Source organism: Polypterus senegalus, unplaced genomic scaffold (assembly GCF_016835505.1).
Source record: "Polypterus senegalus isolate Bchr_013 unplaced genomic scaffold, ASM1683550v1 scaffold_2547, whole genome shotgun sequence".
Lineage (NCBI taxonomy): Eukaryota > Metazoa > Chordata > Cladistia > Polypteriformes > Polypteridae > Polypterus > Polypterus senegalus.
In genome coordinates this window covers 56,680-79,897 of record NW_024383410.1, presented here as the reverse complement: position 1 = coordinate 79,897, position 23,218 = coordinate 56,680, and the positions used below count along the sequence as shown (strand labels likewise).

At 42.1% G+C, this 23,218-nt stretch overlaps 1 protein-coding gene across 1 annotated transcript in view; it reads right to left on the bottom strand.

The window, feature by feature from the left end:
- LOC120521498 (E3 ubiquitin-protein ligase Midline-1-like) overlaps nt 1-11,717 on the bottom strand; it is a 67,201-nt gene extending 55,484 nt beyond the window's left edge. Inside the window, exons 1-3 of the mRNA XM_039743076.1 lie at nt 11,639-11,717; nt 3,432-4,015; nt 1,296-1,391 (exon numbers count right to left, since the gene is read on the bottom strand). Of these exons, the coding sequence (XP_039599010.1) occupies nt 1,296-1,391; nt 3,432-4,015; nt 11,639-11,717 (759 nt within the window). The remainder of the gene's footprint in view (nt 1-1,295; nt 1,392-3,431; nt 4,016-11,638) is intronic.
- Nucleotides 11,718-23,218: the final 11,501 nt, after the last annotated feature.

The following is a 23,218-nucleotide window of genomic DNA, read 5'->3' as shown; positions in this document are numbered from 1 at the left end:
TGATGATACGTCCCTGTGGTCTGAACTTGCCATATTTAGCACTTTAAACAAACTTGATGGCAGTGAACTCTTTAATGTTGAATCTGTGGTGAATAAATTAGTTTGTTAAAGCTTAAGTGAAGAGTTCTGGATGAACACCTTCTCAAAAATTTTACTTGTCACGAAGCAACCCTGGATAGTGTGCCAGTCAAACCCAGGGTCACACAGACCCCTCATCACTATCATAATGGACTGATATAGAGTTAGAGTCTGCCAATTAACAAAGGAAGAAAACCCACAAATAACAGAAAGAAAACACAAACTGCACAAGGACCACCGATGGGGGACACCGGATATGTGAGGCAGCAGAACTGAGCAGGGACATAGAACTGGCAGCCGTCAAAATACTTCTTAACAATAGTGCCACACCAAACAAAAGGGTTAGGTGAGAGTTTTACTAAGGAAACTGATATTTTAGAGTCTTGGTGATTCAAATGTAAGGACATTTTTAAGACTTCTCAAATGTCTGAAGAACAATCAACAATCAAAACTGCACTCACTCCACCACATGGAGTCAAACAAAGTTGTGAAAAATGAACAAGAAATGACCGAAAAGGAAGGTTGTGCCCACTGATCTCCTTCAGAACACCAATGCCAACCTGCAGATTCATGTTACGGGGTGAAAACGAAAGTGTGGATGAAAATCCAAAGAACGTTGGGGTCACACTGTCTGAACTGAACCACAAATGAACAGATCATGGAGGACAGTGTGGGCACTTTTTCTATAGTGTTGTTTCTTGTGACTGAAGACAGAGAGATATAATTAAAGTTAGTAAAAAATCTTTTTATTAATACACACCAGGCAAGGGTAAGATGACAGAGAAGCACAGTCCTAGGACACCTGCCCTTCATCTGCCCCGAGGGGTCGGTGTCCCAAATCTTTTATAGAGCCTTTGTCTTATGACTTTAGTTGCACAAGAATTTCAAACCGTTACATCTTACAACATTTTGCTTGGATCAGCATTTACCACATCCTTTAAGTTCATCAGTTGGTCACTTGTGGTTTTTTGTTCATTAGGAGAAACAAGAAGTTGCACTTGCACTATAGACAAAACAAGGCCTGCGTGGCTTTTGTTACGTACACCAGATTGATCAATACTGATCAACTTTTTATTATTTTTCCACAACAGTGACATGCTATGAAGGACACAACACAAATTCTTCTCTCCATCTCCCTCCCTAAATGTCATTGCTCTCTTCTATTTTTCATTTATTTCTCTTTTATTCAAATGAATTGTCATTTTAATTCCACTCACATTCATCTGCTTCACCGCCCTCCTTATCTTCTTCTGTTTCTTCTTGCTCTTCTGGACTCTCCTCCTGATTTCTCTCTGTGTCGCCTCCAGCACTTTCTGTTTGGACACACCAGAGAACATGCGGTGGTCTTGTGAGAATTCACTTTCAGATTCACATTCTGTCTGAAGATTAATGTACTGAGCTCAGATAAACCGGACAGCAAATCAAATGAGTAACATCAAAAAAGAAAAACACATCATAAGTGAATCGCAGAAAAAATGAACACCTCTTAAAAATGAATTCGAGAAATAAGACAGCTGGAAGTTAACAAACTCAGATTTCTTATTCTATGTTAATGTCTTATGTTTAGTCTTACTTTGTCTTTTATTTCTGTTTTCTTCATCATGTAAAGCACTTTGAGCTACATTATTTGTATGAAAATGTGCGACAGAAATAATTGTTGTTGTTCCTAATCCTGTTCAGTTTGTCCCTAAGGGTCCGGAAAGTGCCACTGCTGTGGGACACCTGCATTGTTCCTGTTCCAAAGAAGGTAAACGCCTCTTCATCGACAAACTACACACCAGGTGGTCCTTACGTCTTACATTACGAACACCTTTGAGAGGCTGGTCCTGGACTATGCAAGACCTCTTGTGGTAGACCACCTGGACCCATTGCAGTTGACCGAACAACAGTTGGAGTATCTGCTCCACAAGGCTTATTCTCACCTGGCAGCACTGTGAGGATTATGTGTTTTGATTTCTCTCTTCAATATAATCCTGCAATCCCTGTTAAGGGGTCCGCTTAGAGACATGCAGGTGGGTGAGCCTGTGGGGTCCTGGATGATGGACTGTCTGTCAGGCAGACCACCGTGTGTGAGACTCAAGAACTGTGTGAGCAACACTGGAGCACCAAATGAACAGGTCTGTCTCCATTACTAGTCACTCTGTACACATCTGACTAGAATTAGAACCGCAGATCAAGTCACCTGCTCAAATTCTCAGCTGATTCTGCACTTATGGTGTATATTGATAAGGGGGATGAGACACAGGAATGGGGTCAGGGGAGAATGTTCAGCATCTAAACACCAGTAAAACCAAGGAACTGGTTATTGGCTTTCACTGCACCAGAGAACCTGTATGTCTGGTCACCATTCAAGTGGATTTAGAGGTGGTCCACACCTGCAGGTACTTGGGGGTCCACATCGCATTATAGGTTGGACTGGTCTTGGAACATTGAGTAACTAGAGAAGAAAGGGCAGAGCAGTTTTGTTTAGGAGACCTCGTTCCTTCAATTTAGGAAGTGACATCTTCTGCAGCTCTGTGATGGCCAGTGTGGTAGGCTGGTTAGCAACATCACTTCAAGGACATCACTTCTGCAAACTGATAAAGAAGGCGAGCTCAGTTATGGGAGGCACTCAGGACCCCTGGAGGTCGTAGAGGAGGCGAGAATGAAGACAAAGCTGAGCGCCATTATGAACAGCGCTGCACCTCCTCTCTGTGACACACCAACACGAGGACATTCAGACAACCAAATATTCAGCACAAGTGTGTCAAGGTGCTCCTTTACACCAACCGTAATACAGTTTTTGTCTTTTTTTGTGATTCTTGTGTCTGTTTGTGTGGCTTATTACTGTCCTGTTATATTTCCTGACTTTCTCTAAAAACTAAATTTCACATTACAACAAACAAAGTGCTATCTACCTTCCTACCCATCTATTATATAGTGCCTTTCATATCTATCTATCTATCTATCTATCTATCTATCTATCTATCTATCTATCTATCTATCTATCTATCTATCTATCTATCTATCTATCTATCTATCTATCTATCTATCTATCTATCTATCTATCTATCTATCTATCTATCTATCTATCTATCTAGTATATAGTGTCTGTCTATCTATCTATCTGTACATCATGCACACATTTCTCTCAACTCTATCTTTCCAAAGTGTTCCTGTACTCTAATGATGAATTCTTCTATCAGACACGTCTTCTGACCAGTCTCACCAGTATAGATTTCAGCTCCCTACCATCATAGACAAGAACATTTATTCTCCTCAAATGGATGCCTAGATGTCTCTGTTAAATTACTGATAGAAATCCCTTAACGTCTTTGGTTTAATTCTTTCATTAAACACTAGACTCCACTCACCTCTTGTTCCTTTCTCTCCCTCTCCAGCTCCGCCATCACATGCCCATTGTGTTCATACACCACACACATCACACAGATGTACGTCTTATCAGTTTTACAAAATATCTCCAGACTCTTCTGATGTTTATCACAGATCACCTCCGTCAGATTTCTAACTGGATCGGTCAGCTTGTGGTCCTTCAAGGTCGCTATTTTAAAGTGGGACTGCAGGTGCAACTGACAGTAGGAGACCATGCAGGTCAGACAGGACTTCACTGCTCTGGACGTCTCCCCAGTACAGATGTCACACTCCAAGTCTCCAGGGTCGGCATTATTCGGAGACAGAAGAGGACTGAGTGTCTGCTTCTTTATTTTCTTCACCACTTCATTCACCACTGCGTTTATGTGCAGCTCAAGCCTTGTAGTGAAGATCCTTCTGCACTGAGGACATCTGCACTCTTGTCTTAGATCCCAGTAGTCAGTGAGGCACTGCATACAAAAACTGTCACCGCAGGGGATGGCAATGGGGTCAGTCAGGGTCTCCAGACAGATTGAGCAGGTGTAGTCATCCTGTGATACAAACAGCAGGGCTTCGGCCATCGTCTCTGTTAGAGGGGAAGGCAGGCAGAGAGAATCAGTTAGACAAACGAACCCGAGAGCAGAGAGAGGTGACATCTGAAGAGACGAACGTTAGGATCTGTGCTGGGGTGTCTGTTCATGTAACAGTTTTATCAGAAGTGTACTGGGAAGCTGTTTGTAGGGAGAGGGGATTTGTGATGCTAAGTGTGTGGGAGTGGGAGCTTCACGGTGAGGCGACGTTGCTGTAGGATGTTGGTGGTCAGGTGAGTGGATTGTTGGCTCAGCTGTTCTCCATTGACATTCTGCAGGTCATCAGTCAGTGGATCAAAGGAGACTAGGCAGAGAGCTGAGGGGGGTCTCTGCCAGCTGAGAAAGCCCAATGTGGTGAACTGGGGAGATGGCTGGAGAAAGAGGTGCTGGGCTGGAAGAAATGGAGCAGGAGTCGATATCTGCATGGATTTAGACTGGGCTTTTTAACTTCTGTTGAAGTGTTTGTATTGTCCACAAGCACTGAATTTTAGAGTGGATTATTTATGTGGATTAGGTATTTATTGGGGTGCACTTTGGAGTCAGAGAACAGAGACAGAGAAACAGCAGCATGCCAAGTGAGATGGTGGGGTGACGGTGAGCATGCTTGCCTTCTACGTTTTGTTTGATCCTTGTCCATATAATTTTTTTTCTTAATGAAGATGTTAAGAACAATTATGTTCTAAATAAATCAGAGTTAAGGATAATAAAGTTTTAAATTTCTTTTTACTGTTGTCACACACGTGTGCATGGGAGGCAGCTAAAGGGTTCCGAAACATACCGGGATGTGGCAGAGTGAACTGACTCTTTTTCTCCCTTGCCCGTAGACCATTCACCATTCCACCTGGCCCTCTTGACGTCACTTCCAGGTCTGAGCCTATGGAAGAAGACCTTGCCAGCTTCGACCCCTGTGATGTCACATCCGTGCTTGAGCCTATGGTTGAAGACCCTTATCAGCCGGACCCCTGTGGTCTAACTTCCTGTCTTCCCCTTTAAAAGCCTCCACCTTTTCCTTATTCCCGCAGTTCTGTTTTGGACTCGGTTTTGTACACGGCAGTGCTATCATTTAAACTACAATTTGCAGCCAGGATACCAATATACGGGTGGCTGCCCCAAACCTTTTTATGACTCTTGTGTCTGGTTTTTGTGACACTGTTAAACCTTTCAACTTCTCTCTAGTGGGTAACACTTGGAAGCCCAGCAAATAAACTTCTAAACCCGACTAGGAACTCGTCAGTTACTGAGGTGTAAAAGTGTCTGCTCAGTCTGATTCTTGGTGAAATCTGCCCTGTGGGGACATTCTACTCTACACACTCCACACCGCTTACCCCACCGGAGACTTGACGTGGGTTCTGCTATCATTGACTACCCCGATTTCCCAGCTATTACTCCAATATTTTTTTTTTATTACTATTTCATTTAATATTGTTTCTTTGTATCAGTATACTGCTGCTGGATTATGTGAATTTCCCCTTGGGATTAATAAAGTTATCTATCTATCTATCTATCTATCTATCTATCTATCTATCTATCTATCTATCTATCTATCTATCTATCTATCTATCTATCTATCTATCTATCTATCTATATCCATATTGATATCTATAGGTTGGACCTTCTACAGCTGTTTGGGGGTCCATACCCACCAGTTTCTGTTTTTAGAATCAGGACTGGCTTAGTGGCACAGTTTATTTCTAATTCATCCTAAACCTTTTTTTTACACTCTTATGTTCTCTCAGTATTTCTCTTTCTTCTTTGATGTATTTTTTTTTCTCATTTTTTTCCCATCATGCCCCACTCCAGAACTCTCATTCTCCCCTTTCACTCTCCGATTTACAGCAAAATGTGTTGTCTTAGGAGCAGAGGAAAGTGAATTAGAAAAAGAAATAAGACACTTAAGAGAAACAGAGAAATAAAATGGACAACAACAAGTGCACAGAAAAAAGGAGAAAGAAGAATGAAAGTGGGCCAGCACTTGTGTAACACCCACAAACACACACACACACACACACACACACACACGCGGTCACACAAGCAGGGGACATGAGGTATCAAAGATACTCATCACGATAATAAAATCACAAACTCGCATGTACAAACCACTCACAGCTCAAACGTTCACAAGACTGAAATTTCAGTTCCTGAATGTAGTACTCGGGTGTTGTACCGTGTTAGCCATTATGAATGTAGTGAGAAGTCAAGCCAAATGACCTCTTTTATTGGCTAACTAAAAAGATTGCAATATGCCAGCTTTCGAGGCAACTCAGGCCCCTTCTTCAGGCGAGATGTACAGTCATGGTCGAAATTATTGGCACCCCTGGAATTTTCCCAGAAAATGCACCATATCTCCCAGAAAATTGTTGCAATTCCAAATGTTTTGGTATCAACATGTTTATTTCCTTCATGTGCATTGGAGCAACACAAAAAAACAGAAAGAAAAACAAATCTGACATCACGTCACACAGAACTCCAAAAATGGGCCGGATAAAATTATTGGCACCTTGTGGGTAAATTGTTTTATTTCAAGCATATGATGCTCGTTTGAACTCACCTACGGCAAGAAACAGGTGCTGGCAACATAGCAGTCACACCTGAAGCCAGTTAAAATGGAGACAAGTTGACTTAACCTTAGTGTTGTGTGTCTGAGTGGGCCACACTAAGCATGGAGAACAGAAAGAAGAGCAGAGAATTGTCTGAGGACTTGAGAACTAAAATTGTGGAAAAATATCAACAATCTCAAGGCTACAAGTCCATCTCCAGAGATCTTCATGTTCCTCTGTCCGCTGTGCACCACATAGTCAAGAAGTTCACAACACATGGCACTGTAGCTAATCTCCCTGGACGGAAGAGAAAAATTGATAAAAGACTGCAACGAAGAACAGTCTGAATGGTGGATAAACAGCCCAATCAACTTCATAACATACTCAAGATGTTCTGCAGACTCAGGGTGCAACAGTGTCAGCTCGAACTATCCGTCGACATCTGAACAAAATGAAATGCTATGGCAGGAGAGCCAGGAGGACCCCACTGCTGACACAGAAACATAAAAAAGCCAGACTGGAGTTTGCCAAAATGTACTTGAGGAAGCCAAAATCCTTCTGAACGTCTTATGGACAGAGACCAAGGTACAGAAAGGTACTTTTTGGTAAAGCTCATCATTCTACTGTTTGCAGAAAACGGAATGAGGCCTACGAAGAAAAGAAAAACACAGTACCTGCAGTCAAACGTGGTGGAGGTTCGTAGATGTTTTGGGGATGTTTTGCTGCCTCTGGCACTGGATGCCTTGACTGTGTGGAAGGCATCATGAAATCCGAAGACTACCAAAAGATATTGGGATGCAATGTAGGGCTCAGTGTCAGAAAGCTGAGTCTGCGTCAGAGGTCATGGATGTTCCAGCAAGACGATGACCCCAAACATACCTCTAAAAGCACCCAGAAATGGTTGAAGACAAAGCGCTGGAGAGTTCTGAAGTGGCCAGCAATGAGTCCGGATCTAAATCTGATTGAACACTTATGGAGAGATCTCAAAACTGCTGTTGGGAGAAGGAGCCCTTCAAATCAGAGAGACCTTGAGCAGTTTGCAAAAAAAGAGTGGTCGGAAATTCCAGTTGAGAGGCGTAACAAGCTTGTTGATGGTCATAGGAAGCGCTTGATTTCAGTTATTTTTTACAAAGGGCATGGAACCAAATATTAAGTTGAGGGTGCCAATAATTTTGTCCAGCCCGGTTTTTGAGTTTTCTGTGAAATGATGTCAGATTTGGCTTTTTTTCTTTGTTTTTTTTGTATTGTTCCAATGCACATAAAGGAAATAAACATGTGTATACCAAAACATTTGGAATTGCAACAATTTTCTGGGAGAAATGGCGCATTTTCTGGGAAAAATCCAGGGGTGCCGATAATTTTGGCTATGACTGTAATACAGAAACTGGAGTTCCCTGTGTTTATATACACACTAGGACAAGAAACAACATTTGGGAAATCTTTAAGTGAGAAATCTTAAATGTTAAACATTAATAGGCTCCTTCAGGCTAGGGTTAATTTAACAAGAGAGAAGAACAATGTGTGGTCAAGATCTTTGGATAAGATAACTGTCCAACAAAGTCTTTGCAAGTTTCTGATGAGTTTTTCAAAACAATGTGAACTTGTAGTCAGGTTGTCTGCGTCAGTTGGAGAGATGCAAACAATCCTCACACCTGGCCATAAAACTCTTGTCTTTATTCAAACCATGTTGCAATGTGTTACATTTTAGCATGAGTTTAACTTCCCATTCTTTTCTCTCTTGCTGTGTTCTGAAGTTGCCCATAAGCCCTGTGACTTTAAAGTCCCTCTCACAGTGTCCATGGCTATTGAAGTGGGCCGCTACAGGAACATCTGTGTCGTTCTACTACTGACTTTTCACTGCATTCATAATGGCTAACACGGTACAACATCCTAGTACTACAGACATACAAGACACCGAAATGTACCGCTACTGTATGGAACTGAAGACCCGGTGGAAGAAACTGCTCAATGCCAAAAGGAAAATCTTATCCCGAAAGGCATCATGATAAGGAATCCAATCATACACACTTAATTCGGTTCGCAGAGCAACTTTGCTTTAGGACATCTGCAAGGATAAGAAACCACTTAATCCAAATTTTCTACTTACATCAAGAAGAACACGCAAAGAGAGGTCCAAGACCTCATCGTGCTCCTTGGAAATGACAGGCAGGAGATGGTAAAGGAGCTCCATCGCTATTACAAAAGACTCCAGAAACTCCTTATTGTCAACAAAAAGAAAAAACTGCATAGACTACGAGAGAAAACTGGACACTTAATAGCAAAAAACAAAGAGCAACAGACCTGAATTGTTAATCTCTCCTCATACACACCAAATGAAGCAGAGATTTCAGTTCTCATAAAGGGACTCTCAAATTTTCCTGCAAAGCCCATTGACAACATCAGACTCTGCTGTGATATGGAAGATTTCTTCAGAATTTTTCTACAAGAAAGAAAACGGTAACACACAGGAACCAACAACAACCAGTTACAACAACCCCATCATTAAATCCACATGGACACCAGAAGCTGGCAGAAACTCCACCCTGGATAATTCTATAGACAGAGAGTGAAAACAGGGATCTGAAACAAGCAGCAAAATCGGATAGAAAACATTACTGGGGATGAGCGGAGAGCCATACATTCACTAAGGAAAAATACAGAAATCCTGATCAAACCAGAAGACAAAGGGGGTGCTTTAGTCATCATGAACACATCAGATTATATACAGGAGGCACAAAGACAATTGTCCAATACTATGCATTATTACAAACTGCAAGGAGGCCCAACAGATCTCTACAAAAAGGAACTAAAAAAGATAGTAAGTAGCTTTCCTCCTGACATCAGGGATCATGTAAACAGTTTAATTCCTGAGAACCCCAAAATGGGTTACTTCTACATGCTTCCTAAAATCCACAACAACAACAACATTTATTTATAGAGCACATTTTCATACAAATAATGTAGCTCAAAGTGCAAATCCACATAGAAGGGAACCCAGGAAAGCCTATCATCTCAGGAATTGGCTCCCTTACAGAAAAGGTTTCTGGTCGGGTGGAGCACATCCTTAAACTCCTCGCCCGCAACTCAACCAGATACATCCAGGACACCACTGACTTCTGCTATAGGCCCCTTACCTGAAGGAACCTTACTGGCCACAATGGATGTTGAGGCCCTGTACACAAACATCCCCCATGATGGTGGCATATTGGCATGTGAAACGTACCTCAGACAACATGATTTACCCACAAAGTCAGTAATAGAAATGATCAAATTCACTCTGACACATAATCTGTTCTCTTTTGGACAAGATTGCTACTTGCAACAAATGGGGACTGCAATGGGGTGTCGGTTTGCACCTCACTATGCAAACCTATTTATGACAAAATTAGAGGAAGATTTCATGTCAGTGTGCGTCTTAAAACCGATGTTGTATCTCCGTTACAAAGATGACATCTTCATAATCTGGACTGCCAGTGAGAAGGACTTCCTCCATTTTCATAATGAATACAATTCTTTTCACCCCAACATAAAGCTGAAGCTGAATTACTCAAAAACAGAAGTCAGCTTCCTTGACACCAGCGTTCAACTGAAAGACAACATTCTTGTAACTTCTGTTTTTCACAAACCAACACACAGACGGACCTACCTGAGAAGTGACAGCTTCCACCCCAAGCATATAAGGCGCTCCATTATTTTCAGTCAAGTTATACGGCACAATCGTATTTGCTCAGACCTGACAGACCGGGATAAACAACTGCAGGAGCTCAGACAAGATTTCATCAGACAAGGTTGTACCCCCAAAATAACAGACACTCAAATAAGAAGAGCTACTGCCATACCCAGAGACCACCTTCTGGAATATGAAAACAAAGAAAACAAGAACCGCATCCCCCTTGTTGTCACCTACAACCCACATATTGAAGCACTTCGAAAAATTATAAAAGAACTTCAGCCAATGCTAAACAATGACCAAACACTGAAAAATGGATTTCCTGAACCTCCCCTCCTGGCATACAGACAACCACCAAACCTTCAGCCACTAATTGTCTGAAGCTCCCTAAGTGAACCAACAGAAACGGCACATCTCCCTGCCTACAGAAAAGATGTCAAACGTTTGCCCACATTTATAATACAGACTGTATAGTTATACCACACTGCCGACTTGAACATCGCAGAAGGGGGTCATTGTCCTGCAGATCATCTAATGTGGTCTACCTAATTCTCTGCATGAAATGTTCTGACACTGCACTCTATGTGGGAGAAACTGGACAAACGCTCTGCCAGAGAATGAATTTACACAGGTGACACATTAAACATGGCAACACAGATGTTCTTGTAGCGGCCCACTTCAACAGCCATGGACACTGTGAGAGGGACTTTAAAGTCACACAGCAAGAGAGACAAGAATGGGAAGTCAAACTCATGTTAAAATTTAACACATTACAACATGGTTTGAATAAAGACAAGAGTTGTATGGCCAGATATGAGGATTGTTTGCATCTCTCAGACCGACACAGATAACCAGACTAAACACTCACATTGTATTGAAAAACTCATCAGAAACTTCCAAAGACTTTGTTGGACAGTTATCTTATCCAAAGATCTTGACCAGACATTGTTGTTCTCTCTCTTGTTAAATGAATCTTAGCCTGAAGGAATCTGTTAATTTTTTACATTTAAGATTTCTCATTTAAAGAGTTCCCAATGTTGTTTCTTGTCCTAGTGTGTGGATATAAACACAGGGAACTCCAGTTTCTGGATTACATCTCGCCTGAAGAAGAGAAGAGGCCTGAGTTGCCTCGAAAGCTTGCATATTGTAATCTTTTTAGTTAGCCAATAAAAGGCATCATGTTGCTTGACTTTTCAGTATCTGAATGGGAAGAGAAAAATGGCCGCCGTTATGAAGGCCTTTGCCACCTCAGACCCATTCACTGTCCACTAATTAACAAGACTGTATGGTCCAAATGTGGCAACAAGTGACATGCAGCTCATAAGATACAAAGCAGACTGCTGATCCACCACTCAATGTCCACTTTACACACTCAGATCTATTGGATTTACAGACTTTTTCAGTTGACTTACCAGCTCTCACTTTATGTCTTGGCTGTTCCTCTTCACCACAGTCAGTCTTCAGGTCCTCGTAGTCAGAGATGTCAGCCATGAAGAGCTCAGCCAACAAGAATGAGCAGATCACAATGTGTTTGAGTGTCTTTAAAGGCTTTAGTCATCGTGTGCCTGAGGGTCTCTTTGTTTTTTAGTGTCCAAGTAAACTTATAACAGAGTTTGACATTCTAGAGGCTTCAGTCCAATGTGAAGTGAAGAGCTAAAGGGTTACTGTGGCGGACATTTGTCACTTCTGCCACAGGGCCTGATTCACAATGGGGGCTCTGAAAATTAAAAGCATGCCTTATGAGAAGGATTTAGAAGTCCTAGTGGACTCTAAGCTATCAACTTCCCGACAGTGTTCAGAAGCCATTAAGAAGGCTAACAGAATGTCAGGTTATATAGCGCCTTGATGTGTGGAGTACAAGTCACAGGAGGGTCTGCTCAAGCTTTATAACACACTGGTGAGGCCTCATTTGGTCTCCATTCTACATATAAGACATAGCAGTGCTAGAAAAAGTCTGGGGAATAGAGACTAGGCTGATTCCAGGGTTACAGAGGATGAGTTATGAGGAAAGATTAAAAGAGCTGAGCCTTTACAGTTTAAGCAAAAGAAAAATAAGAGGAGACCTGACTGAAGTGTTTAAAATGATGAAGGGAATTAGTCCAGTGGATCGAGACTCTTGTTTTAAAAGGAGTTCATCAAGAACACGGGGACACAGTTGGAAACTTGTGAAGGGTACATTTCACACAAACAGTAGGAAGTTTTTCTTCTTCGCTCAGAGAACCACAGATACCTGGAATAAGTGACGAGTAGCATGGTGGACAGTTGGACTTTTGGGACATTCAAAACTCGACTTGATGTGTTTTTTAGCAGAATCAAGTGCCTAGGACCGGCCTGCTTTGTTATGCTGAACGGCCTGTTCTCATCTAGATTGATTTTTCCCATCTTGTAATTTTTCTGGGTGCTCATTCATTGACACTTTCACTCTGATTGTTAGTTTATTCCAACACCTATGGAAATTGGAAAAACACTCCAGATGTTACTGAATTCTGCGGTGGGCTGGCACCCTGCCCGGGGTTTGTTTCCTGCCTTGCGCCCTGTGTTGGCTGGGATTGGCTCCAGCAGACCCCCATGACCCTGTAGTTAGGATATAGTGGGTTGGATAATGGATGGATGTTACTGAATTTTGCAACTTATTCTGCAACATCTGTAACAGATGTTTACAACTGAAAGAGAAATGTCTGCCCTTTATTTTGCGAACAATCAGTGAAGTACGGCAAAGTTATATCCAGTTAAATCAAAGTAGCAAAAAACTGGTGTAAAGTGTTAATAGGAATTGATGACACCCTACCCTACCTTCCTTTCTGCCTTCAAGCTACAGATCACCATCAATGACATCTCAAACATGTCAAATAATGGAGTTTACGGGTAACAGAGAAGACGAAGAAGAAGAGAGTTGGATCAAAGTATCAAAGAAGTTTCAGAAAGGTAGGACTAGGGACTCTGTACTGACATGACATTATTATAGCACAAGGGATCGAGAACTTTTAAAGTGCTGTGTTGTTTGATATAGAAAAGCCTATAATGCATTGTACAGTAAAAGGAAGGACTTCAGTCATTAAAGTTCCATAATATTGGATCATTTTATTCTGTGCTTCTGAACTAGGGTGGTCTACGCTATTGAGAGTAGGGTTGGTTTATTGAAAAACAAATGAGGTATAAAATGGACCTCAGCCAGGCAGGGCTCTTAGCCCGTTATGGTTTAATGTCATGATAAGTTTCCTCACATAAGAACAGCACTTGAAGTCCTAAAAGCCTGCAAAAATATTCATCATAATTTACTCACAGCTCCTCATCACTGCATGAATTGCGCACTGATAAGTGCCTTTATTTTACAAATGTAAAAACTTTTGAGCCACATACCTGGAGCAGACCAATGGTCAAGGTTTGTGCTGATGGGAGGTGGCCCTCCTGAGCCAGATGTCCTAGTTGACCACAGTGAAAGCAGCTGAGTTCAGTCCCCACTATGGTGTTCTTATGAAGATGTCTTCCACCCTTGGTGCTGGTGACCCTAGGAGCCTGTGCTGGTTGGATCAACATTGGGGCCAAGCCTGGATAGTCGCTGTGTTTCCAGGTGCCTTGGGCGCCCTCCAGTCTGCGGGCCAAGTCTAACAGTGAGTGGACGTCATTCTGGAGCATCTCATCACAAAGGTCCTTGTCTATCCCTGATAGGACTGTGTCAATAGCGAGCGTCTCCACAATGCGCTCAAAATTGTCCCTCTGAAGTAATTTTTAACACAACATTGTGAAACTGGTTTAATCCAGTCCAGGCTGCATTGTGCTTATTAAGTCAGATGCTCTCACAGCCACAGCCATACAAAGCCAATTCAGAGCCACCAATTAACCCAACATGTATGTCTGTGGGATGTGTGAAGAAGACCAGGAGTGACACAAGAAGAACATGCAGACCTGACAAAGATGACGACAGGGTGGCAAATTCAAAGTCGTGAAGCTCAACCACTCAGCCATCATGCTGTCCTGAATCAAGTTATTGTCAGCTGAGTTCCTTTTCTTCAGATTTTCCATCATTTTGAACCCACGTCTTTTCATTTCTACTGAGTAAATAATCATCTTTACTGACTGAGCAGCTGCAGGTCACTCCATTAAGTTTTTCTTCCCTGAACTGCACGTCTCTCAGCATTCAGTGACCGTCGTGTTTGCTGTCCAGTAAATCATCGAGCTGTCAGGTTTATGACCATTCATTACAAACATGTAATTCTCAGGCAGTTCTTATATTATTTTTATATTCCATGTAGCCCTGGTCTGCTGGGTGACCCCTAAATGTTTAGCAGGCCATTAAACATCAGCTCAGCTCTTGATTGGTTCTTGCTAATTGTCTGTATTGTGCCCCACCCCCAGTCCCGTTACACACTCACAGATGTCCTCACTCGTTTGCTTTTGTCTCCTTTCAGACTTCTGTCCACTCACACTGGACATCAACATGGCACACGGAGAGCTCCGTCTGACTGAAGGAGACAAGAAGGTGACATCAGAGAGGACTGGGACTGAATATCCTGATCATCCTGACAGATTTGACTGCTGGCCTGAAGTTCTGTGCAGAGAGGCTCTGACTGGGACGCGCTGTTACTGGCAGGTGGAGTGCACTGGACACTGCAGGTTGACAGGAGTCGCATTTAAAAGACTGAGTGATAAAGGAGGGAGCGTGAAGTGCAGCCTTGGAGACAACGACAAGTCCTGGAGTTGGCAGTGGTTTGATAACCGGTACTCGTTGTATCACAAAGACAAGCAGACTGTCATCAGTGCCCCCTACAGCCCCAGAACAGGCGTCTATCTGGACTGGCCTGCTGGCTCTCGGTCATCTTATAGCGTCTCACACACAATGACCCTCCAGCACAGGCTCAACACCTCCTTCACTGAGCCCTGGGTTGTGGGTCAGTACTGACTGCAGTGTAATAATCTGCCATCTGATACCAGGTGACCATTCACCCAGTACCCTTCATCGAGCACTTGATGACCCAACAAGCGCACAATCTCTTTGTGTTTGTAGTTTGGGGTCAAATGAATTTCACTGGATGGGTAGGATGGCAGCAACGCTGTGACTGAGTGTGGCTGTCAGGGTCTCAATTATTATTGGGTATGAGTAGCCAATCAGGTGTGTGTTTGTCACAGTGTGGGACTGAGACACCTCAGGCATAGAAACACCAGTCTGACCAGCAGGGGTCACTGTTAATTCCCAGCTATATGTCCTTTAGGCTGACACCCCAACAACTGCTGTGTCCCCAAAGTGTCAATGCTTGTCCTCTGTTAAGTAGGACAGGCATATGGTCCTGCTGAAGCAGCACTACTGAAAGGCACTATATAGACCGAAGAGTGACTATATGTAGGAGCACACAGTGACAGCTGTGGTTTGAGTGTTGTACTTTCACTAGACATTTTGTGCCCCTCCTTTGGTCACTCAGGGGTCCACCACTTCTGAATGACTTCACTATGAATGAATGAAGACAAGGACTCACCTGCCAGTCAGACGTCAGTCCTGCAGCCAGAATATGGTGTTGATGTCACTTGATGTCATGTTAGACATGCAACTCTGCAACTCTTCCTTCTTCTCCTTCCCAAATTTGTCACTACTGGTACCCTGGAAACTCCAACAACTTCAAAACATGCATTTCTAATCAGGTGTCACACACTTGACATGGGTCCAAGAGTGTGCGGGCCTTGCAGTGGACTGGTGCCCCCGTTCAGGGTTGAGCCCTGCCTTTTTCACAAACCTGAAATGGAAAAGCAGATAAGAAGAAGAATGGATGGACAGGAGGGCTTACTGATCGGTCAGCAGACAGACCACTGCCTTGTGTGGCCACTCTGAATTTTCACAGCAATTTATACAAAAAGGACACCAAAAACATCCAAGCAGAACACTTTCAATGAACTCCTGGAGCACTGAAACATGAAGCAGAGGAGGAGGATCCGACAGTCAGATGAAGGGACATGGGAAAGGTCAGCCATGAAGGTGGGGAAAAGTACCCAGAGTGATCCAGAAATAAAGAGACACTTTCAGACCTCAGTCTCCTTTAAAGTGCTTTCCGTTCGATGCGATACACTTAGCGAGATGTTTTTTCCACTGCTCAAAACTCCTCGATTTTCTGCCACTTTTTGTTTCACCTTCCTACACGTCAGCAAAGTATTTCCCTTTGAGGACTTTTTTCCGGGGAAGCAAAAAAAAAAAAGTCACACGGGGCGAGATCATGTGAATAGGGAGGGTGACGAATGGGGGTCACGTTATTTTTGGTCAAAAACTGCTGAATGCTCAGCACGGAGTGGAAAGCTGCATTGTCACGATGGACGAACCAGTCATCTGTTTGCCACAAGTGGAGACGTTTCTTTCACAAATCCTGACACAACCTTTTCAAAACTTGCAGATAAAAGTGTTGGTTGACCGCTTGACTGTCTGCAGCATAACAACCATTTCTGCTGCATTTTTCCCTAACAGGAAAGAAATTTTCACTGCCGCACGTTGTTTGCATGTAAATCAGCCATAAATTAAAGAGTGATACAATTGCAGGTACAACAGACAATAACTTTGTATAGTGTCTTTGGACAAATGCAGCCAAATACAGAGAGGACCTTGAAGAACACCTGCAGCTCCAGAGTGCACGTCACCTCAGAAAAGGCTGATGGTTTAATGGCCAGAAGCACAGAACCACTGGAGTGGCTTCAGGACAAGTCTCTGAGTGTCCTTGAGTGCATGCGGCTGGCCACTACACCAAAGCGTTCAGCACTTCACTTTCGTTTGTGATCTCAAGATCCCTTGCATCAAAATCTCAGTGCGATTAAGCCTGAGTCCGATTCAGCTATAAAACACAAGACCTTGTCTACCGAGTATTGTGCTTTGTGTGTACACTTCACTCTCTTATCAGACCCGAGATCAGAGGGTGCAGACCCTTAAATACCTGGGAGTGCAGCTGGATGATAAACTGGACTGGACTGCCAATACTGATGCTCTGTGCCAAAGAGGACAGAGCTGACTATACTTCCTTAGAAAGCTGGTGTCCTTCAACATCTGCAATAAGATGCTGCAGGTGTTCTTTCAGACGGTTGTGACGAGCCCCCTCTTCTACGCAGTGGTGTGCTGGGGAGGGACGTCTCAAATCTGGACAAACTGTTGAGGAAGGCAGGCTCTATTGTAGGCACGGAGCTGGACAGTTTGACATCTGTGGCAGAGCGACGGGCGCTGAGCAGACTTCTGTCAATCATGGAGAATCCACTGCATCCACTGAACAGGATCATCTCCAGACAGAGGAGCAGCTTCAGCGACAGACTGCTGTCACCGTCCTGCTCCACTGACAGACTGAGGAGATACCACACTATGTGACTCTTCAATTCCACCCGGGGGGGTAAACGCTAACATTATTCAAAGTTATTGTCTGCTTTTACATGCATTTTTATTACTATTTAAATATTGTTTTTTGTATCAGTATACTGCTGCTGGAGTATGTGAATTTCCCCTTGGGATTAATAAAGTATCTATCTATCTATCTATCTATCTATCTATCTATCTATCTATCTATCTATCTATCTATCTATCTATCTATCTATCTATCTATCTATCTATCTATCTATCTATCTATCTTATATATTGAGAGCAGAACTACTTAGAGATCCATTTTTGTTTTGTGTCCTATAGAAAGTGAACGTCTGGCTGCAAGACTCCATGGGATGAGGAAGGGTGAGTTGGCTGGCGTGGGGTGGAAGCACAGGGAGTTTATAAGGAAAGGTTGGTGGCCATCATCATCCCTGCCAGTTTGTCTGCTCCTCCTGAACACACCACACCATTCTCATCCTCCTTCTCATTCCTCTCCATCACTGATGTCTCTGTCATCCTCCCTAGGCCTAAGTGTTGGAGCGGCTTATTCATCTCCATCTTCTTCTTCTTCAATACTCCTGGAACCAGAGCTCCAGCTGCAGTGTCGAGTGGTGCCACTCCCTTGGGCTTCATACCAGGACCCCACATTAAAAAGAAAACACTGAGCATCAAATACATTAACCTAAGATTAAGAAAGAAAATTCATCAACACAAAATACAAACAAAAACTAAATCAATATAATTTACAAAACAATTTTTAAAAATAACAAAATGATTAAAGAAAAACTAAATATACAGTGAAACCTCGGTTTGCGAGCATAATTCGTTCCAGAAACGTGCTCACAGTCCAAAGCAGTCGTATATCAAAGTGAATTTCCTCATAAGAAATAATGGAAACTCAGATGATTCGTTCCACAACCCAAAACTATTCATATAAAAATGATTAATACAAAATATAAAGTAAAAATACATAAAACAAATTAACCTGCACTTTACCTTTAAAACGAATCATGGCTGGTGTGAGTGAGATTCCACCCAACGGGACGACATGCAGAAGAGTTTCCTAAAGCAATCGCAGTCTCCCAGCACTGTAGCAGTTCACCATATAAGCGTATCCAAAAAGATTGCAGACATGCTATATGCGCCTGCCATTGATGGGTGATACAAGGAATATTATGAAGATCCGCTGCAATAAATAAACGCGCTGTTGCTGTTTCAAGCTGAATAAAGCTGGTGTTGTTAAAGTACTGAGACTCAGCTTCATGTTTTGGGGCGCAAGATGGGGACTCGCACTTCACAGCACACACGTGCACACACATACACACACACACACAGTCACAATGCTGTAGTAAACAGTATACACTCGTACGGATGTTGACTATATGAGTGAGGCATGCAGACTCAGATGGAGAATAGGAGATGATTACCCTCAAGAGAAGAGAGAGAGAGACGCGTGAGTGAAAGAGATGAAGAAAGAGAGAGATAAGGAGAGGGAGAGAGACGCGCGAGTGAGAGAGATAAAGAGAGAGAGACGCACGCGCGAGAGAGAAGAACCATCAGCTCAGTTGTGATCACATGACGCTCAGCAGACAGAGTGTATCCATACTACTCGTATTGCAAGACATCTCTCGTTTATCAAGTCAAAATTTATAAAAAAATTTAGCTCGTCTTGCAAAACACTCGTAAACCAAGTTACTCGGAAACGGAGGTTCTACTGTGTTTGAAGCAGAGATCACAGCTGACTTCAGTCCTAAATGCACTTAATGTGATGTCCTCGTGGGGCAAATTCAACATTTAATGTCCAACTAGTCCAATTAGTTTCTGAACACCATGGTGGGGAGGGATCAGGATTGAGCGGGCACACAGACAGGCACACTGGTCACATGCCAGAGCGTGAACCCTTGGCTTTGAAGTGAAGAGCAATGCTCTGGTCTAAATGATCGATTTCACTCCTATACTTTACAATGAAATATTCAAGCAAAATCAACATCTTATTTGTTACACGTTCTATTTTCCTGAAACAATAAAAGCATCGTTTGACTATGCCACCTCAATAAAGAGTGTTGCATCTTTAGAACATACAACACATGAGATATGACCAGAGAGGTTTACAGTTCAGAAGTTCACAAATGATTTGATTTGATTTGACAAATACTAACCATCCTTGTTTTTATTTACTATATTGTGTTGCCATCAGGGAAAAGTAATGTTTCTTTCCAATGAAGAGGCGTATCCGTGAGAATTAAAAGATTTGTTGTTTGGTGAAAGTGAGTGGCAGGGACACGAAATGGCTGGTGCGTAGCACAGGCCCAGGGGGTTAGCGAGCAGGGGGCAAATCCCTGTAGTACTTTTTAAACTTACACTTTTACTGTAAAACTTCAGTAAACACAATATTTGGAATTAACTTTTCGTCACTATTGCATTGAATTTTGATTCCATGTTTGGAGTTACATTGTGATAATGCAACGTATAACTGTCCATGAGTGAATATCGTTTTTTTTCTCTTTAATAAATAAACGGACTTTTTCGAATGTTTGTCCCTGTGATTTGTTAATTGTCATAGCAAAAACTAATCTAACAGGAAACTGCAAACATTTTAATACGAATGGCATATCAAGATCTCCTTTGGTGTCTAATGTTATCCGTGGAAGATGTACTAAATTGCCTTTCTTGTCGCCTGTTAAAATTTCACATGTCAGAAATGTTTGATCCATTTTGAATACAACTTATCTTGTCCTATTGTATAGTCCATCACTCATACATAAATTATGTAATAACATCCCTCTTTCAAAAGTAATTTGGCTGAATTTGATGATTGCATATAGCACAGAACTGACCTCTCTGTATTATTCTCTGCATGTCCTAGAATTCAAAAGAAACACCACCATGCACCAAAATGTGGACACTGCATGGGCAAGATCAAAAAAAAAACACACAGTCACTGACTGCAATCGTAAGATGGTATGCAAATGAATATGAAAAATATGAATAAAGTTGCATCAGTGCCACAATGTTTTCTGAAATGTACTATACAGGTCATTAAATGAATCGTTCCAAATATCATATATATACCTTTTTTTTTTTTTGTCAGTGCGGCTTTGACATCATGGAGAATAAGGTGCATACTAATTCAGCATGAGCAAGAACACTCAATAAAACTGAATAAAAAAAATTCAAGTGACAATGAGATACAAAGAAGGAAGGCAGATTCACCAGCGTTTGTGTGTCAGCTTTTATCCCTCCAGATCAGAGAATGTCCAGTTCCATTGTCTCAAAACACCACTCACATCTGCAGTTATTCCCAGTTTCAAATAAAAACTAACAGCATCAGATCTGTGGTGGTGGGGGGTGGGTGTTGTATCGTGATCGTAACTGAGAGAAGTACTTTAAATTTACACTGACTGTTACAGACACAAATCAAATGTATGTTTTTATTGTATAATATTAACAATAAGAGCATCTCACTACTGAAAACGGTAAATTTGCAAGACACACAGGATCTATCTCGCGGCCTCTTGATGACAAGTCAGCAGTTCTTACCGCTGCACCACACAAGCTGTCATATTGCACTTGCAACTTTTGTGAAAGTGGTTATTAGATATTTGGACTTCAGCCTTCACACATTATACAGTTCAAGTTGACATGTTGTCATTTATTACATGAAAAACGTTTCTGTTTTAACACCGTGTTTACATAGATTGTTGTAGACATGGAATACACATGAAATGCACTTGTTCCAAATAACGATCTATTATTTCCTCTCTAAAACGCCAGCACTTCATTCTAAGATAATCAAGGCTTGAACTGGGCCCTTTCTGCATTGGTAGGAAGGATGGTATAGCAGGCTGCTTGCTGCTTGGCCTTATCAACACATGTACAAGACAAAAGACGGTGACGGAGAGGTGCAAAGGGATTTAAGGTGGGCCGGATTTACATGTTTTTTTGAAATCTTTGGTAATTCTACTGCTAAGTGTTTCATTTATTTTCTCTTTTAAAATATTTGAACATTGACATTGAATTTTTATCTGTCTTCCATAGCTCAGGATTGGTATGTTAACTCCACCTTACAGACTATAAAGGAGGAGATTTGCATGCTGAAAAAGATAATCACGAATGTATCCAAAACCAGCCATATTGGAATGCCTGTTCCAAAAGGCATTAACCTCTCCCTGAGATTCATGGAAGATACTGATAACCTGGAGTCCCAGCTTGAAGACAATAGCTAGATGCAGGTGTAACAGGTGTCTCAAATAGTAAGTTTAGTTAATTGGAGCTTCACCAAATCCTGTGTGACACTAGGGGTCGCCGTTCTCCTGTGTAACCCACAGACAACACGTCCAGACACCAGGTAAAAGTCCCAGAAATAATTTAAATTTCTTTTATAATGTGCACAAAGCACCTCCACAATACACAATAATCATCAATAATAAATGATAAACAATAATAAATAAATCCTCCATTCCACCCAGCAGCTCCGTCGCACTTCCTCCCAACTCCAGTTCCCCTTGCTGGGTTTCCCCCGTTCCTTTTAATAGTCCTTGACCCGGAAGCACTCTTGTCCTTCAGCCCACGTGATCCAATGGCACTTCCGGGTCAGATTTGTATTTTTCTTTATAAATACAAGTACAAGTATAAATATAAGTACTTCTGTCCTTCCATCCCCATGACTTGGGAGTACTTCCTGGTTATAATAGAAACAATCTTTGTGTCTCCCTGCAGCGTCCCCTGGCGGCCCCCACGGTATCCAGCAGGGCTGTGAAGCCGAACTCCATTGTCCATGATGCCCTGCGGGAATTCGGGGCACCTCCATGTTGCAGGGAGGACTCCGTCTGGCGGTGTGGATGTATTGGCCAGGATAAGCAGCCGGCCATCTCTCACACCTGTTATATTTCCCTGCTTTGTTTGTTGTGTTGATGTTACGTCATCAGTGTGAGCCTCTCTCAGTGTTCGTCGTGTTATTGTGAGAGGAGGTAAGCACCCTGTTATTCTCTGTATGATAGAGTTAATTCAATTATTTTAAATTGCTTGAGTTAAATTGTTTTCTGTGTGACAGTAATAGTAATATGAGCTTCGTAGTGTACAGATGTTGTTTTGAAGTGTTTTGAATGTTTCATTTTGTGTTAATGTGAGCATTCATTGGCCTTTCGGTGTGTTTTTTTCATTAATTGGAGGAATTGCAGTGCTGTAGCAGTCATTTCTTTTTATGTTCTCTATTTTAACATTTCAGGTATGTTATTTATGTTTTCTTGTGTTTGTATACTGAGCGGTGTATGAATATGTATGTTGTAATTTAGCATTGCAGTCCCAGTGGCCGTTGTGCTACTGTGAGAGGAGCAGGAATTGCAGTGCTGCAATAGTCACTTCTTTTTATTTTCTCTGGTTTAACATTTCAGTTCAGTCTATTAATAAAAAAAAGAGAAATAAAGGAATCCATTGTGGTTGCATTACTCCTCCGATGTACACAAATGTATACAATTTCCTCTCAGGTGAAACGATATTGTTCAAAAAGAAGATCTTAAAGACAGGCTAAAGGATCTTGACGATCAGGCAAAACTTACTTGACACAAAATTCTTTTCTTATTATCTGCACACTGATTGCAAATGAACGCTCATCTATGAATGGCGAGGCCATGGCTGAATGGATTTCCATGCATAGAAATGAATTAAGTGTGCG